The following is a 19643-nucleotide window of genomic DNA, read 5'->3' as shown; positions in this document are numbered from 1 at the left end:
GTATAAAAGCCAACCACTCCGCGGGGCCGGTCCACCCTCCACCACGCACCGCGCCTCTCCTCTCCTCTCCTCTCCACTCGGCCCGGCGGCCCGCGCATTCCTTCCCGGCCGCGCTCGTCCCGGCTGCTCGGCGGACTCCATCTCGTCCTCGGATCCCGGTGCGCGGCTCTGCAGACCCTTCTCTTTCCCTTTGTGCAGTGGTATTGATGGCTTGGATTCGTGGTGTCGTTTCTGTCCTCCTCGTACGCTGACGTCTTCCTCGTGAGCCAAGTGGGTTTCTTCAGACGAAACGGGCGAAGTATTCGCCTGCGCGAGTAGAGTCGCTGAAATGGTTCGTGGTAAATTGCTTTCCCTGCCCCGCGCAGCTCCGTCGTCCCTTCTCTCCGCCGTTCTTGGAGCCCCGCGTGTCTACGGTTTACCTTTATCCTCCCGTCGACATTGATCCACTCCTGGCGAAACGCGTGAGCGCGTGACACGGACCGCACCAGCTCTGTGGTTGTTGGGCGGATAGAGTTGTGTGTATCCTTCCTCCTCATCGCCTTCACTCTGCAGCGCGGTCTGCACTCCTGCACGCATATTGTGCGTGCGTGTGGAGGAGGACGTCGGCCGGCTATAGCCTCACTTGTCTGTTTCGTACTACCTTGATTCCGGACACTTCTTTGTTTGGGCTTGCACAGCTCTGCAGTAAGCCAGCATGTAAAAGTGAAATATTCGTTTCGTTTAAGAACATAAGATGTATTTTATCTGAAAAATCAAATTTTATAAATTATAACCGACAATTAATCAAATTACATGCATATTTAATATACAAAATTTGTTTCAATAGATTTATATTTCAAAATATTTTTAATATAATATTAATTTTATGGTAATAAATAACTTACTATAAAAATTTAACAATCAAAGTTTACTTTTTCAAAACAAAATATTTTTTTAAAAACAAAATACGTGTTAAGTCAGAGGGAGTACCATTTTTGTTGGTTTCCCTCTGAGGTTTCACTACTGCCGTGTGGGAGTTGAGTTGCCGGTGTCCTTGCCTTTGTCATTTGCGATACAAATCGTTTTTGCCACAGTACAGTAAATGTAGACTTCGGCTGGTGCTTCTGAAAGTGCGGAAGATTTGTCAAATTTCAGAGGAAAAAAACACCCATCTGATAAGGCGAGACACCTTTTACTTCTAGGCCAGACAAAGTTGCCGCAGGATAAAGCACCAGCCGTAGTACTAAGGATGTGACAGAAGACCCACAATGACAAATTCTATTAGGTAACAGTTACACAAATCAATTTACTTAACTAATCAACAAAAACATTATATTAGAAGTTGTAATTTTTTGACAAAAATATAATAGTATAGAGTAAGTATCATCAACCATCTCAAATATTTTAAGCTCAAACAACTTGTATGAGGAAAAAAAAGAGAAATTTCATCTATAAATAGTATCTCTGTATAAATCACTGAATTTTCTCTTTTTTGTTTCACCATGTACAATTTATTATTTGAGTTTAAATTTCATAAGATGCTAGATGATAACATGCTATATTATCATATTTTTGTTGATTTTTTTACAACTGCTAATATAAGATTTTGGTTGGTTAGTTATATAAATTGATCTGTATAACGGTTACACCGTAGAAATTTCCCACACCAATTCAGTGCACGCTCATACCCATGAGCTTTAGCAAGTCCATTTCATTCTGAGCCTTCGCTGTTGCTGCCTCAGTGCAGTTGGAGTTGGAGCGGCGCAGGATGGTGACCAAGGTGGTGGACCTCCGGTCGGACACGGTCACCAAGCCCTCGGAAGCCATGCGCGCCGCCATGTCTGCGGCCGACGTCGACGACGACGTCCTGGGCGCGGACCCGACCGCGCAGAGCTTCGAGGCCGAGATGGCCGCGCTCATGGGCAAGGAGGCCGCGCTGTTCGTGCCATCGGGCACCATGGCCAACCTCATCTCCGTCCTCGTGCACTGCGACGTCAGGGGTAGCGAGGTCATCCTCGGTGACAACTCGCACATCCACGTCTACGAGAACGGCGGCATCTCCACCATCGGCGGCATTCACCCCAAGACCGTGAGGAACAACCCCGACGGCACCATGGACATCGACAAGATCGTTGCGGCCATTAGGCATCCGAACGGGGCGCTGTATTACCCGACGACCAGGTTGATCTGCTTGGAGAACACACATGCAAAGTGAGTTGATCAAGTACCTGTTGCCAATCGTGCTGGTGAAAGTGTGGTACAATAATTTCTTTTACCTAATTGAAATGTTTTTATACTGTTTATGTAGTTGTGGTGGAAAGTGTCTGTCTGTAGAATACACAGATAAGGTTGGCGAAATTGCCAAGAGTCATGGCTTGAAGCTTCATATTGACGGAGCTCGCATTTTTAACGCCTCTGTGGTAAGTAGTTTTTTTTCGAAAGGACCTCTGTGGTAGAAGTATGGGACATGAGTTTTTGTTTTATATTCTGATTCTAATATATCTACAACAGAGTTGGTAGAACAACCAATTAGGATGGATCTTCCTTATAACACTTATCTGCAGTCAAAGGGTATCAGAGGACTGACGTCTGTAAAATATAGAAATTTAAAACATTTATGTGTGCTGTCCCAGTCTCTGAATCTATTGTCTTCATCGTGCCAGGCACTTGGAGTTCCTGTACATAGGCTTGTGAAAGCTGCTGATTCAGTTTCGGTATGTTTCAATTTGCTCGGTACTCTGACCAACTTAACAACCTACACGAAAGGGGTACACATATGAATGGGCTTCAGGTGACATATGATTGGTGATTCTGTTTCTCTGAAACTTAAAACTGCAGGTATGCCTATCGAAAGGGTTAGGCGCCCCTGTCGGATCAGTTATTGTCGGTTCGAAGGCCTTCATATACAAGGTCTGGTCAATTGTGTTTGCATATTTAAACTGCAGAGATAATGTAGTAACGAAAAATTTGAACAATACCTTCAGGCCAAAATTCTTAGGAAGACCCTAGGTGGTGGAATGAGGCAGGTTGGAATTCTTTGTGCTGCTGCATATGTTGCGGTTCGCGACACCTTGGGAAAGCTTGCAGATGACCACAGAAAGGCAAAAGCTTTGGCAGGTTTGATATATATTTCCTATGAAATCTAACTTCACTTCATTTCAATATTCACAAGTCCTGAATACCCCTTTGCTTTCTGAAAAAAGAAGAAGAATTAAGTTGTGTTGAACTTGAACCTCTGCATCCCGGTTTTTATTCCTACTTAATGCAAAATACAATTCTTCTCCGTATAGTGGGGAAGAAAGATCCTTAACTCCTTACCAACATGAAATCCTGAATTTTACGTCTGTTCATTTGCTCAGAGGGACTGAAGAAAATCAAACAATTTACTGTGGATTCAGCTTCAGTAGAGACCAATATGGTTAGTCTACTAGATCATTTGTTATATCTTATTTGTTTTCAACTACATACCTGTAAAAGCTTAACATATATATGCTTTGTAAGGTATTCTTCGATATCGTGGATCCACACATATCACCTGAAAAGCTATGCCAATTCCTGGAACAGCGCAATGTGCTGGCAATGCCAGCCAGTTCAAAGAGGTGAAGTCCCATTCTCTTATCGAGTGGTTATAGATTTTAGTATGTTCAGTGTTCAAGTTGATCCTTTACTCTTTCCTATGTTCATTTTTAAGCTCGACTGCTTAGTATAAGCATTATCATTCTAACTCTGACTGAGACTATGTTAAATTAGCAATATAAATTTTTTTTCAAAACCAATGTCATCTGTAATCATGTGCAAATCCAAATGTCACTGCACATCTTGAACTCTTGTATCATTCAGTGTCAGGTTTGTCCTCCATTACCAAATTTCAGATAGTGATGTTAAGTATGCGTTGGCATGTGTTGAGGTATGGGAAAACCCAGATCACTTTCTTCTTTCAGTGTTTAGTGTTTCATTTAGCGTGATGTCATTGATACGGTTTTACGTTTTCAGAAAGCTGTTGAAGAACTACTGACGGGCGATACTAAATTCGAGCATTTGACAAATGGTACAACCAAGAACTCATATGGGCACTAGATCACTTCCTTTGGACCACCCTGATGCATCAATTCGATGCCCTGCTTGTTTGTGAATTGTGATCGACGCTATTGTAGCCACACCTTTGCTGAATAATCATTGCTGCTCACTCTTTTGCTTTGATGTGTTCGTTCCTGTGTTGTGGTTCACTGTCCTAGAATTGCTTGAATCCGTTCCTGGTAAGAGGGGTGCAGTGAAGTGAAAGTAGATGAGCCCAACCGGTAACAGAAGAAAAATATTAGAACAGAGCCTTGCGTGCAAAGAGGAAAGGTAAAACAGTGCTGGACTTATCACAATGCAGAATAGGCTTCTCGTAGAACAGTGCTGGACTTATCACAATGTCTGTTGAATGCTAGAAATGTACTTACTGGGCTGACCTCGCACTTTGAGCTTGCTCTGCATATGAAACATCTATGTTCCTTTTCAGCCTGGACATGCTGATCTACTCTGGCCCAGTTCTTCAAAGAACTGCTACTAGCAGGCATGAGTAGTTCACTGTCGGGTCTCGCCGACCCACAGTATCACACGCATAACCATACGGACGATCAACCCGTGATTACTGATCATGCGAGCGATCAGTAAAATCCAATCACAAATAGTCTGACGATCTGCGAGTATAAGAGAGCGACTATGCCTCCGATCAGTATACGTGTCTAGACCACATGAGCGACCAGTCGAGCACGGCTACGTTGATAGAACAACCAGTCGCTGGCTCAATTGCCTCCCAGAGGCTTTGATCCTCCGTCATCGCCTGCTCGCAAATCACCCAGCTCGTGTAGTTTGTCGCCATCAGCTACGGGTACAAACCCACCACCACTCTCTTGCACCGGCTCACCTTGAGGAATGATCGACATCTTTATGAGTTAGTGCGCCCTTCTGGCTCTAATACCATATATTGGGTCTCACCGACCTATAGGATCACGCGCACGACCACACAGATGACTAGCTCGTGATTTTTTATCACGCGAGTGACCAGCACGAGTAGTCTGACGATCCGCGAGTACGAGAGAGCGACCACGCCTCCGATCAATATACGCGCTTAGACTGCATGAATGACCAGTCGAGTATGACTACATCAAAAGAATGACGAGTCTTATGACCAGCACCTTGCTTAACCATGCGAGCCTTCCGGCGAGAACGCAAAGACAAATACTCGACAAAAACAACCACAAACGAAAACCTCTCTCTGAAGGAAATTTTTTACTCTATTATCTTACAACTTGCACGACTCTATATTTTGCTTACAGAAACTAAAGATTACAATTCATATTTATAGCGACCTGCTAACTATGAATCTTAAACTGAATCGTGCAATCTCACGATCCGACTCCGACTCAAACTCTAATTACTCCTGTGCATACCACACAAACGAACCTTCCAAATTACAACCAAAACTCCAAATTTTAATCGAATCTCCAAGACCCACAACTAGAATTAAGTCCAACATTTACGCAATACCTCTCTTTTGTGCTGGTGATCCCTCCAGTACAACTAGTATTATTTGCGTTAATGCAAAGATGCTCTCCGTTTCTGTTGCTCCTTCCCCACCATCAAAAGCCCATGCCCTCCCTGGCGCCACACCACAACTTCTGTCGTTTATGCCACAACACCGCTGTGCTCAAAACAGGAGCCTGATTCCTCCAAAAAAGAAAAGGGAGAGCCTGCATCCGTCCTGTTCATGTCCTCAGCACCAACCTTGCGTGAAGCGCCCAACATTAGTAGTCAATGGCGGAGCTTGAGCAAAAAGTGACTGGCCACGTTGCCATACTAATCACTACGTGTCTAGGTATGCTAAATCAATAAAATAGTAAGAAAAATAGTGATTTTGCTCGTATTTCGATCTAAAAAGCTATGTTATTATACTAGAACAATTGTAAATTTAAAGTATATCGAGTACTCTATAATACATAAAGAAGAAATATAAAAATTTATAGATGTAGAAGTACGAGAGTAGATATACGGCACTTTATAATGCTTAAGGAACAGAATATTAGAAAAGGAACATGAGAAATTATAGATACAGAAGCACAGGAAGTAGATATTATGATGATATTGATCATGCAATACATAAACTGATTAATAAGTAAATTTATTTCTTTAATACATATATGTTTAGAAGTCGATAAAAAAATTTGGATGACAAGACGGGCCAAACCCCATTTGATCTCCACGCAGCGTCCATCCGGAGAATCGCACCATCAGAATGATCAATAGCACCAATGCTCTTGACAATGTACATCCACCGCCGTTTCGCAGACTCCGTGATGGTCCACTCCACCATGGCCCGTGGGACGTGCTCACGTGCATGATCCATGCGAAGGAAAACGCCTGCACACTAGACCGATCCAAAGAACGGGAGCCGGTGCGGCGGCCAGCAGGGGCTCTCGGCGTCAGCGCGCGCCTGATCCGTCCGTCGCTCGATCCCACACGATTCCGACACGGGACTAGACGGGACACGGCCGCGGGCCGATCGAGGAGCGTACGGATCCCGTGACGAGAGGCGCCGACGATCTCGGCCCCGCGCGCGAGGCGCACCCGTACGCGCGGTGGCCCCCCGTCGCCCGTCCGCATCTGCCATCGCGTTGGCGCCCGCCGCCGCGGAACAGTCGCCGCATGGGCCACCGTATGCTGGCTTAGCCGTTTAGCTAGGCCCAGGACGCTGCTTCTGGCTTTCCCCAGGCCCGCCATGTCGCAAAAGTGCGGTTGGTAAAAAAAAATACTGCTGGGCCTGATGGGTCATGGGTCAAGCCGGCGGTTGGCAAATCATTGGCGACAGCAGCCTGCATCAGCCTCGGCCACATGTACCAACCACTCTACCATCTCAAGATGTTCTTTTTCAGAACACCTATGGTTCTTGCGGTGTGGGGATCACACTTTAGTAAACCATCTCGGCATGAGTAGTAAGCACCAAGGGCAAAAAGGGATCGTCTTTATCAGCGCCCGATGGAGACGTGGATGACAGGCAGTCGGGTGGGTGCACGGCAATACTTGTGGCGAAACACCAACAGCTAGCTAGATTCGTCGGAGAGAGCTGGCAGCTTGGCGATATATGTGGTTAATCTGATTATTATTCGAATCACCACCAGGGTTGCAAGTTGGAACCACAACCTCCAGGGAAATTCGACGTGCGGTTCCGAAGAAATTCGACTCATGAAGTCATGTTTTCTTTGGATCAAGTCAGGGCTGGTCCGCCTGATCGGGTGCTTCCGCCTTCAGCTTGGTTTGGTCTCAACACCGAGCCTCGTGCCGGGACAGCACTGAAGTCAAGGCTCAAGATTGATGCCCGATCTGCTTGCGACAGAGAACATGGATCATAGGTCAATGTCCGTACGTGCAGCCTGCACTTCCATTGGTGGAATAAAAGGAACCCTCGGGTTCACTACTTCGTCCCGGCAGGTATCCCGTATCCGGAAGCAAGCAGACAGATGGCGACGGCCGATCACCAGGACACCATAGAGTGATCGCCTGATTGTCCGGCCATCTTTCTAAACGTCAGGGAGCCTCCTAGAAAGACTTCCAGGCTTCCCATCATGCTCCAGAATCTCTGTACCTGATTCTTCTGTCTTCTGGAGTTGTGAAGATTGAACACCGTAGAGCGCCTGGGAAGACGTGCCACGTGCGTGCTAATCCGCGACCTTCATGCGGCAACTAGCCGATGGCGCCATACCCCTATTTGGGATGAAATGTTCAATTGCTGTCTGCGAGCGCTGACTGTTCATCATGTCAGTTCATGACGAGTGACATTGCGCGAATCTCGATGTTCTTTTCTTGTAGATCAACGTTCGCTTAGCAACTTAGAGTACAACTCGTGAACCCAAACTATGGTGAAGAATCGTATCAAACTGATTTGATTTTTAATAAAAAACACATTTTCATCTTTAGATAAAAGGAATTCTATTTCATTAAGTTAATGAAAATATCTTAACTTCTACATCTAAAAATGTACTCAGCTAATATTTATTACAAAGGTTGAACCGACAACCGGTCAAAGGATGTCCAACAAATTACCGATAGTTGCAGTCAAACATGGCTAGGAAATTATTAAGCATAAATTAAACCACTAAACTTTCATTCATGTTTGGCCAAGGTCTCGTCTCCAATGACCTGCATGCATTTCGCATGCATGGATCCCTTTTCTCCAACATTTAAAGCAACATCCAAAAGCGTGCATATAAAATTCAACTTTTGCTTTGTTAAATATCATGTCATTCTGACTAAGCCAAATTCCTCAATACAGAACACTAACACCAACCAGAAAGAGTTTTTTAAGTTCCTCCCCAATCCCGCTTAACCATGAACTAAAAATATTGGTAACACTAGTCTGAGGTCTTAAACAAAAAATAATTTGAACAGCTCGCCAAATAATCCTAAAGAAATAGCAATAAGAAAAAGGTGTTGAATTGTTTCTTTGTTACTAAAAAATAGCATTTGTCACTACTTTTCATTTTCTTTTCACTAGGTTATCTTGGTTAGAATAGCACCTCTATGCTTAATTTTCTAAAAAAATGATTGCTACGTGAAAAGTCACTTCACTATATATCTAACAATATATATAAATTTATATGATCAATATGAGTATGTTATTAGTAAAAAAATGGGGAAATTGTGTTCTTACCCTTATTTTGGAGTGAAACTATGATTTTACCCCTATTTTTACAACTTTGTGATTTTGCCCTCACTTTTTGAATGTGAACCGGCCGTTTGCCCCTGTTTTTTACACCGTTAGGTACAAAATCGAGTTAGCGATTAAAAAAAATCTTTGAAAAATAGAAAAGGATGGAAATAGACCAAAATACCCATGTGCAAGTGTGGAACCGTATCCTTTTGCAGCCACTCGAACCTTATCCGCTAGCTCAGGCGGAGGCGCGGCACCGCGCGGCCCGGGTGTGCTAGCAGGTTGCGCGGGCGAGCGAGCGAGGAAGCCGGCGGGCGGCTCGGGTGGTAGCGCGTCGTCGGGTGAGCGCGTCGGCGGCGAGCGAGGAAGCCAGCGGGCGGCTCGGGTGGTAGCGCGTCGGCGGGCGAACGCATCGGCGGGCGAGCGAGCCGGTCTGGCGGAAGCGCGGCGCGCAGGCGAGCGAGCCGGCCGGGAGGAAGCGCGTAGCTGCGGGCGAGCCGGGCGGAACGCGGTGCTGGAGCGTCGCGTTGGTCGGGCGGCTGGGCGGTGGCACGTTGCTGCGGGCGGCTGGGCGGAGGCGTGTTGCTGCGGGCGGCTGGGCAGAGGCGTGTTGCTGCGAGCAGGCAGAGGTGGGTCACGCGGCGGTGAGCGAGCAGAGCATAGGTGGGTCACGCGGGCGAGCGAGCAGAGCAGAGGTGGGTCACGCGGGCGAGTGAGCAGAGCAGAGCCTTGTCAACTTCATAAGCTTGGTAATTATTTCTTGCTGTCACTGTTTTTGAGTATTAACATAATAAGATTTCACTTCTGGGAATGAAATGAGGGAAAAATGATAGTATTAGAAGCTGGTATTATGGTGCTCAAATATCACATCATGTATTTGGATGAGGGAAATGCTTACTGAAATGCTTATTGGGTTGTACATGCTTATACAGATTTCTTTGTTGAATGTCAACAGTTGTGAAGCAATGAAGTGTGGAGAGGCTAGGTAAATTCTTGTGATTGTTTCTAGATTTGATGAATGTCAATTAAATTGAGTGTGTTGGACGAATTAGCTTCGGTGTTTAGGATTATTTAGCTAATTGTATATCTTTTGCTATGATTTGTAGGCCAATTAACAGCGATTTGAAACTTGTTGTTAAAGTTCGGTCATATTTCAGTTTACCGGATGGAGGGCCAAAGACATATTGCAGGAGTAAAACCTTGACACCACATGTTGATAGACACCACTTTGGGTTGTTGCAATTAGTTGATCACATAGCTGAGCACTTTATGTGGGGTTCTAAGCAATACATAACTTTCTGGCGTTCTTTGGACGATGCCTCTTTTGAGATTAAAACTGATGAACAATTGCAAGAGTGGTTTCAACTCAACCTAGAGAAAGGAGTCGTGGGCATCGATGCCCAGATCAATGATTTTGAAGGTCCATTGCAGCTTTCACCCACAAAACGTAGATGTCACCCTACAGTGAGAAATAGAGTAATAGAAACTCCGAGTACTCCACTTCTAGAGTTGGATCCTCCTGTTTGTTTAACCCAGTCCACTCAAGACATGAGAGATGCCACAATTAAGAGAGCCACAAATGAGACACCCACAAATGAGAGAGTCACCAATGAGAGAGATACAACCAAGAAGCCTACCAAGAAAGCCAAAAAGTCCAAAAGAAAAGTTGCACATGATGAGGAGACGGTAGGAGTTGATGAGGATGACATCTACTCTAACACTGAATCACTTGTGGCACTAAGTGATAGCAGCTATGACACTGATTTGGCTGCATCATCTGACTCTGACTCTGATTGCAATGACCCTGAGTATGATCCTGATTGTGAAATAGTTGATGAGGATGATGAGGACGATGTTCCTGTCTTTTCATATGATGTTGATGATCCATGTATTGATAATGATGTGATATTCCCAGATGTTGATCAGTGCAAGTCAGCAGTTACCCATCATGCTATCTTGAATGATTGTGCTTTTCATATCGTCAAGAAAGATAAGAAAAGATTTAGAGCCATATGCAAGAGAGCAGATAAGGGTTGCAAGTGGCAGTTTTATGCATCTACCAGCAAGAAGTACATTGGATGCAAGGTAAATTCAGATATGTAATTTTTTTTAGAATTTAAGATTTATTCATTAAGTTGAGATGACAATTACTCACAAAATAGTTCTTTTATGCATTCTTTTTTTGCAGGTGAAGACGAGTGGACCAAAGCACACTTGTGGTTCATTCAACAAATGTGGTGACACGATGGCCTCAAATAAATGGGTAGCTGACAGAGTGGTGGACTTGTTGCGGGACAAACCCACAATGGGACCTAAGGAGTTGCAGGATGAGCTGAAGAAGAAGTACAAGATGGATGTTCCATATGACAGGGTATACAGAGGCAAAGAGAGAGCACTTGACATGATAAATGGGAAGTGGGATGACAGTTATGATTTGCTACCTACTTATCGCGCTGAGCTTCTCAAATCAGTACCTGACAGTATCATTGAGTTAGACACAGAAGAGCACAATGGGGATGTGTGTTTCAAGAGGTTCTTTGTTGCTCTTAAACCATGTATTGATGGTTTTTTGCAAGGATGCAGGCCCTACATTGCCATGGACTCCACTCACTTGACAGGAAGGTCAAGAGGTCAGTTGGCATCAGCTGTTGCAGTGGATGGTCATAACTGGTTATTTCCAGTTGCATATGGAGTGATTGAGACAGAGTCTAAGGAAAGTTGGACATGGTTCATCCAGAACTTGAAGAAAGCTATTGGAACTCCTACAGGTTTGTTCATCTTTCAAGTTTCATCTCTCAAGTTGCATCTTTCAAGTTTTATCTTTGAATTACTACCATAATACTATTATGTTCATACAGGTTTGGTAATCAGTACAGATGCAGGCAAAGGAATAGAAGGGGCTGTAGATGATGTGTACCCAGGAGTGGAACATAGAGAGTGTATGAGGCACTTGTGGAAGAACATGAAGAAAAAGTACTATGGTCCCTTGTTTGCTCAGAATATGTGGGCAGCCGCCAAGAGCTTCACAATTGATAAGTTCAATTACCACATGGGGAAGATAGAGGAGAAGAGTCCTGATGCACTTTCCTGGTTGGATAACAATCATCCATATGTGTGGAGTAGAAGCAAATTCTCTGATGATTGCAAGGTAGATTACATCAATAATAACCTCTCTGAATGTTTCAATAGCTGGGTGTCAAAAACCAAGGACATGCAGATTGTGGACATGCATGACAAGATAAGACATATGATCATAACCAAGTTTCATTTGAGAGGAAAGATTGGTAGTAACATGGAGGGCAGAATAATCCCAGCTATTACTAAGTCTTTGAATGCTAAAAGCAAGACTATTAAGGACCATGAGGTCTTGACATGTGGAGCTGGAACAGCTGAAGTAACTGTGTCCACCATCAGGCATGCAATCAACTTGGAGCAGAAGACATGTAGTTGTAGGGTTTGGCAAGTGACTGGAAAGCCCTGTAGCCATGCTTTAGCTTTCATTGCAAAGCTTAGTAGGGAGGTACATATGGATGACTTTGTCCATGAATACTTCTCTGTTGAGAGGTTCAGAAAGGCATATGCAGGTGTTTTTAATCCAATGACATCGAAGCATCAGTGGCCACGTGTTGACATAGGTTGCAAAATCAAGAAGCCTAAATTGCGAAGGAAACCTGGGAGACCAAGAGTATCCAGGATCAAGGCATCTGATGAGGCACACACTAGGAAGAGAAGAGAATGCACCGAATGTCATGAACTAGGACATACAGCCAAGCATTGCCAAGGAGGTCTCACAGCTAGTCAAAAGAGGAGGCTTTCATCTTCAGAAAATACATCAGGAGAGGGGAGCAATGATCCAAGTGTTACACACACATCAAAGTAAGTCATGCATTGGTACTCATTTGCATTAATTCTCATTCTTACATAATCATAATTGATTTTTGCTTACTTAATCATTGCTGATTTTTACTTAGTTTACCATCAACTTGTCTACTAACATATTTTTACTCCTTTCACATGAAATACAAGTGCAAGTGCAAGTGCTAGTGCAAGTGCAAGTGCAAGTGCTAGTGCAAGTGACATGGGAGGAAGACCACCAATTGGAAGGGGAAGGGGAAGGGGAAGGGGGAAGGGGAGGGGGAGGAGGAAGAGGAAGAGGAGAAGGGAGGCTAGCTGCATGGTTTGGTGCTTGAATGTGATATTTTGGACTGGACACATAATAATTATCTATTAGTTGTTGGTTTTGTTGGATATGTATTGGTGCTTTTGTTGGGCATGTACGTTTCCATGTGATGTATGATCTGGACGTACTATGTGATGCTATGTTATGGTTGTAATATATGATTTCTGCTTGAATATATAAGTTGTGTCAAATATTGTCAAGTTGTGTCAAAATACTGTCAAAATTCGATCAAATTTAAAATATATGCAAATTTAATCAAGTTTTGTTGTCAAATTTATGTCAAAATGCTTAATGTGAAAATAGGGGTACAATCACAAAGTCCTAACAAAAATAGGGGCAAATCTGCAAGGGTATACATGTCCTTTTATAGCTGATTTCACACCGTTAAGTGCTCTTAACAGAATAGGGGCAAACACAATGTTCACAATCAAAAAGTGAGGGCAAAATCACAAAGTTATAAAAATAAGGGCAAAATCACAGTTTCACTCCAAAATAAGGGTAAGAACACAATTGCCCCTAAAAAAATTGTTCTTCCTGATACCCATCTACCACCTAAGCTACAAGTATCTTCGCCTCTTGATGGCCTTATACATTGATCTGACTGTAAGTTGCCCAGATCTATGTAAAGACCAAATGAACACATCTGATTGATTAGATAGTTGTACCATCGCTACTCTATCGACCCGGTCATTTTATGCCTTTAATTTGTTCCCCACAAACATTGGACGAAAAAAAATATTTAGACACTACTACAAAATTAGTTATAAGTGTCGACTCATCAGTATCGGTTTAGTCAAAACTAACACTAATAGGGTATCACTATCTGTTCATACCAAAATCAGACATCCACTCATCTATTCAGATAAAAATCATGTCATTACCGGCACTGATAAGTAGTATCAGTGTCGGTTTTTAATACTAACCGGCACTAATACTACCCATGGACCCGAATTTTCGATGAAATATAGTTTTGGCTCGTGCCCGACGTCCGGTCGACTCGCTCTCTTGATCTTATCCTCACGCACAACCCTCTCTCTCTCACCACTCATCTCTCCCCCCTCTCTCTCACACTCTCAGCCTCGAGCTCACTGGCCTCCCTATCTCCTCCCCCCTTGCCCCCTCCTCTCCTTCCCCCTCACCGCCCTCCTTGCCCTCCTCGTCGGCCTCCTCGCCGATCCGGCGTGGGGGCGGTGGGATCTAGCACGGAGGTGGCGGGATCCAGCGTGGAGGCGGTGAACGGCGACGCGGATAAGGGAGGCGACACTGACGACAAGGACTTCAGCGCTGAGGTGTTCTCTCATGACCTCTTTACGGAGACTTGTGGGGAGAGAGAACAACAAGGCACGCGTAGGGAGGAGAAGGCCACGGGGGCTGCTGCGGCAGAGGTGGCGCCGAGGGCACCGTCGGCCAAGAGGAGGTTGACTACACTGAGGTTCCTGTTTGAGCTTGAGAAGCCGGATGGCTCGTTGCCCGGTACGGCCAAGCCTCCGCCATCGCCAGAGTCTGAGGCGGACAGCCTCATCGACAAGATCACCTCGTGCAACTACCTATTCACGTTCATAGACGTGGGCGAGTGCGAGGAGGAGCGGGACACGAAGCGGGAGCGGCTAGGGGAGGTGCTCGCCGCCGTTCGGTCAAGCGGGAAGCAACAACTGGACCACAGAGTGTTGGTGGCGCTGGTGAAGATGGTCAGTTTCTGTGGCGGTGGCTTTCGTGCCCCGCGTTTTGTGCATGACAGAGTAAGGATCCACGACGGTAGTGTCCTCGGTGACGATGAGCTCCGTCGTGTGGGGCCGATAGCAGGCTCTGCTCAATGTATCGAGCTGGCTCGTTTGCCTGGCCTTTTTCCTTTTTTGTTTATGGAAAACCTCATCAATGCCAATTCCAAAATCGGCAATGTTGACCTATTTTGTAGTAGTGAGAGGGTAAAATGTAATGACTTATGCTACTGTGGTATGTTTCTGTTGCACAATATTATAAAGTATGGGATATTGTTCACGGACTGTATTTTCTCTCAGCCATTTATCTTTGGAGAATCTAACATGTGTGGCATCTTGTAATTTAAATCCTCCAAACCTTAGGAAAAGAGGTTTGACACTCATTAGACCTAACTAGAACTAATAATCTTCTGGTTTCTTTTTCACCTGAGCAATCATTTCTTTAGGGCATCTCCAGTAGTTAAAGACAGTGCTAGCTCTTAGATAAGAGATCACACTTCTCAAAATTTATATGAGTCCCATTGTTCATAATTCCTCATACTTCACAGATGAGAAATATATTGAGGTGGGGCATATCTATACTACAAGTACTAGTTCTTGGAGATGCCCTTTACTAAGATGCTTGTTCCTAAGTAACTGTTGCAATACCACACCCTTATTAATTAGTTTAAATAGCTATTTGCTAAGTAGACGTTTAATTTGTATGTTAAGGTCTTGGATTCCCATTCCCTCTAGCTTGATCCTTTGGTCTACAGGCAATGTTCCATTTAGATAGCCTATATTCTCAAGTCACATTTTCATGGTGGACACAATGCAGGAATTTCACATTTGCATAGCAGGGTCCAGAAGAAACATAAAACAATCAGTGTCTGAGAACCCAACAAAGCAGGTATGAAAGTGAATGAATAAAAGGACCAGAGCATGTCTAAAAAATTAGAAACAAATCTTATTACTGAACTACCACCCACGGTTGGCACATGTCCTGAATAAAAGGACGATCCTCATCCCACTGCAGCAGCGACCAGAATCAAAACCAATGTGTGCCTCTAAAGATGACCTGAATAGCAGAAGAAACTCGTGCCTTGTCAAACACCACTTCATTACAACTCAACTATATAGCCCAACAAAAGAGCTTGCCCCAACCAATAAAAGATACATAAGTTTACGGTTAATCCCCTCAAGCTAATTTCCAAACATATGAGAAATACTTGAAGGAGGATTAATACCACTAGAAATATGTACCACATGCCAAATAAACTTAGCAAAATGATAATCAAAGAATAGATCTTGTATTGTTTCATCCATACTACAAAAACAACATTTGCTACTACCATTCCATTGTCTCTTTGCTAGATTATTCTTGGTTAAGGTTACTCTGTTGCATAGAAACCATATGAAAATCTTAATTTTTAGAGGAATTTTAAGTTCCATAAGTAGCAATTAGTTGGAATTATCATGTCATTAATTAATGCTCTATACATTGAATGGACAGAAAATTTACCACGCTGATGTAAAGACCATTGAAAGGTATCTTGGCCATCAGTTAATTGAATGGAAGCTAATCTTAGGACCAGGTCATTCCATACAACTAACTTAACACCAATTAAAGCTCTACCGAAGGAAATTTGAAGAGATGCAGAACCTAAAACCTCCTCTACAATTGCATGCTTTCTATAGACAATATTATATAAAGAAGGATATTGTTGACTCAACTTAGTTTGTCCCAATCAAATATGTTTCCAAAATTTTATTTGAGAACCATTATGCAAAGTGAAAGAGCCAAGTCTCACAAATTCAAGCTTAACCTTCATAAGTCATGCCCAAAATTGGGAGTCACCTGTTTTATATTCCACTTATGTAATTGTTTTGTTTCTCAAATATTTATTTTGAAGTGCCTGTTGCCAAACTCCATCCTCATTAATTAGTTTGTATAGCTAGTTTCTAAGTAATCACTTATTCTACAATTCTAGATTTAGTATACCCATGCCTCCTTAATCTTTAGGAGTGCAGAGAATGCTTCACTTAGTAAGTCTATACTTTTTCTTATGCCCATCACCTTACCAAAAAAATGAGTGTGATAGTAATCCAATTTTCTAAGAATTCCTTTGGACACTTCAAAAAAAGAGAGCATGAACATGACTAAACTACTAAGGACAGAATTAATAAGAACAAGTCTATCCCAAAAGATAGAAGTTTGCCCTTCCAACAACTTAGTTTCTTTTGAAATCTCTCTTCAACTGCATGCCAATTCTTATTTAATAATTTCTTGTGATGCATTGGAATACCTATGTATCTAAAAGGCTAAGTACCCGTTCCACAACCAAAAATCAATGAATATGAGTTTGCCAAATCCTTAGCTTTACCATAACAAAATAATTCACTCTTATGGAAATTTATTTTCAACACAGACAATTGCTCAAACGCACAAAGAAAGAGCTTCATATTCTTGGCTTGTTCTAAATTATGATTCATAAAAAAATTGTATCATCGATATATTGTAAGATTGACAAACCATCATCAACTAAATGAGGGACTACTCATTTGAATTGCCATCATTTTTGGCCCGTTGGATAAGGATGGGTAGCTTATCTGCAATAATATTAAATAAAATAGGGGATAGAGGGTCTCCCTGTCTAAGACCTTTTTTGTTTTAAAAAATGCCAATGTTATTATTTACTTTAATACCTACACTACCTCTTGTTACTACATGATCTATCCAATCACACCACAACTGAGAAAAACCTTTGATCTTAAGGGTTTCTAGGAAAAATGACTAATTCACCTTATCATACGCCTTCTCAAAATCCATCTTTAAAATTACCCCTTCTACCTTTTTTCTATGCATCTCATGAATCGACTCATGTAAAACTACGACCCCTTCCACTAACGTCCTGGCATAAAAAGCAGATTGAGTCGATCTGATCATATTTTGAGCTACAACAGATATTATGTTAGCAAGAACTTCAGCGAAGACCTTAAACCTCACGTTTAATAAACAAATAGACTTATACTATTGAATTTGAATAACTTCAGTTTTTAAGGTATTAAAGTAATGATCCCGAAATTTAGACCGTAAAGAGTCAATCTCTTATTCTAAAAGTAATTAAACAAACTCATTAAGTTATTTTTATTGATTTCCTAGAAAGTTTGATAGAACTCAGCTAGGAAACCATCAGAGCTAGACGAATTGTTTAATTCTATTTGAAAGATCGTCTCTTTCACCACCCCCCCCCTTTTTTGAGAAACATGCTGTTAACAACTCATTTTTAGTATTGAAAACTTGAGAAATATCATCCCGACGAGATTCATCCATTGAAAAATGAATCTCCTTAGTGGCCCAAAAGGCCTTTATAATATTTAGTGATACATCTTTTAAGGTTTTCATTACCCTCTATCACGCCATTCTCTTTTTCCAATTTAAAAAAATGTGTGTCTTATGATGTCTCCCATTAGCAACCAAATGAAAAAATTAGTATTATCATCACCCTCAAGCAAATTAGTTGTTGTGGAATATTGGAGCCATTTAATCTCCTCTTTCCTTAGCAACTTGGTCAGCCGATCTTTAAGATGATGCTTTAAATCTAATTCATGAGGGTGTAAACATTGAAACTCTATTTTTTTAATATCTAAGTCATCTAACAAGGATAACAACTCTTTCTTCTCTTTCTAAAAACACCTAAATAATCCTTTTTCTAACCTCTCAGATATTGTCTTAGCCTCCTAATCTTAGCCTACCATTTTTCTAAATACGAATCTCCACTAGTTTCATTTCTCCATACACTAGCCACCATATCGTAAAAATCCTCAATTGTAAGCTAACTTAATTCAAATCTTATCTATTGTTGACATTGGTTTGTGTGATAATGTATTAATTCATTCGATTTAAAATTCGCAAAAGGTTCTAAAGATGGATATTGAAGCTAAAAACGACCACAATAATTGAGTGAGATAGCACCAGTATCATACATCGTCTCTACCTTATTCTAATCATGGACCAATGATTTAAAGTTTGTACAACCATGTAGAGTGCTATTTTCATTTGAAATAGCTTGAAAGTGAACCCCAACAAGATCCCCTATAAAAACTCTCGTCAATTTCTTTGAAAATTGGTTGAGTTCTACATGGGCTGGTGGCTGGCCCTAGCTAGCTAGAAGCATGACTGACCCTTGACACCAATAATGAAGCTCTCAACTTGCTAACTCTTTTTCCAATGGGCAATTGTTTCTTGCTTGCATTGGTATAAATAGCACTTAACCCGCTGGGCCCTAGCGAGATTCCTAGCTAGCTAGCTGTGTACTGTGTTTCAGTAATGCCTCTTTCGTGCGGGTCACTTCAAGATACTATGCAGCTCTGTTGAACCTATAAAATACATATAGGTAACCACTTGGCAGTTCCATGGAATCTACTTCATTTAAACATTGCTACTCGGTTTTTAAATAAATATCATTTTACAAAATAGTTAAATTTTAAAAAATTTAACTATTAATACACACAAAATTATTAGGATTCTAAATATACAAATGATATGAGTGGATTTATCATAAAAATATTATATATATATATATATATATATATATATATTATAAGTTTAACAAATTTCACTAAGAAATAATTATAAAAAGTAATGCTCAAATATGTGTATTGGAGACCATGTCTGTCAGGGATGATCCCTGACAATGAATCTGGAGTATACCAGACGACAGGTGCATTGATCTATATTACTTGTAGATGTGTATCAAACTAGACTCAAGAACACAAGAGTTTGTTCAGATTCAGGCCTCCTATGGTATAATAGCCATACGTCTCGTGTATTGTCTTATGAACTGGGTGAACTTGTTCCAGAGTGTCTTCTTTTTGCATATCGGGTCCTCCCCCTTTATACACCAGGGGAAAATCCGTGACAAACTCTGTGGCAGATCTACTCATGATGAAGCCAACTACTATCATGACATCAAATAGGCATGCTAGCTCTACTCTGATCGTCGTGCACATTCGGTCCCATCACCGAACGCTGTCACACTCACTAGCTAGGGCATCCCGTAGCATTAAATGCTACATGATGAGTCACTGCTCC

At 42.3% G+C, this 19643-nt stretch overlaps 1 protein-coding gene across 3 annotated transcripts; it reads left to right on the top strand.

Moving 5' to 3' along the window:
- On the top strand, nt 1-4177 carry LOC133888602 (low-specificity L-threonine aldolase 1-like). 3 transcript variants are annotated; one of them, XM_062328903.1, is made up of 10 exons: nt 1-158; nt 1727-2190; nt 2288-2399; nt 2643-2693; nt 2818-2889; nt 2964-3096; nt 3339-3397; nt 3481-3578; nt 3820-3886; nt 3973-4177. In XM_062328903.1, exons 2-10 carry the CDS (start codon nt 1748-1750, stop codon nt 4054-4056), a joined length of 1119 nt encoding a protein of 372 aa, XP_062184887.1. In that variant the 5' UTR covers nt 1-158; nt 1727-1747; the 3' UTR covers nt 4057-4177. The 3 variants fall into 3 exon arrangements, with proteins under 3 accessions (XP_062184887.1, XP_062184888.1, XP_062184889.1); XM_062328905.1 differs by having other exon boundaries at nt 27-158; nt 1722-2190; XM_062328904.1 differs by lacking the exon at nt 3820-3886.
- Nucleotides 4178-19643: the final 15466 nt, after the last annotated feature.

Source organism: Phragmites australis, chromosome 13, assembly GCF_958298935.1.
Source record: "Phragmites australis chromosome 13, lpPhrAust1.1, whole genome shotgun sequence".
Lineage (NCBI taxonomy): Eukaryota > Viridiplantae > Streptophyta > Magnoliopsida > Poales > Poaceae > Phragmites > Phragmites australis.
This window is presented reverse-complemented; position numbering and strand designations above follow the sequence as displayed.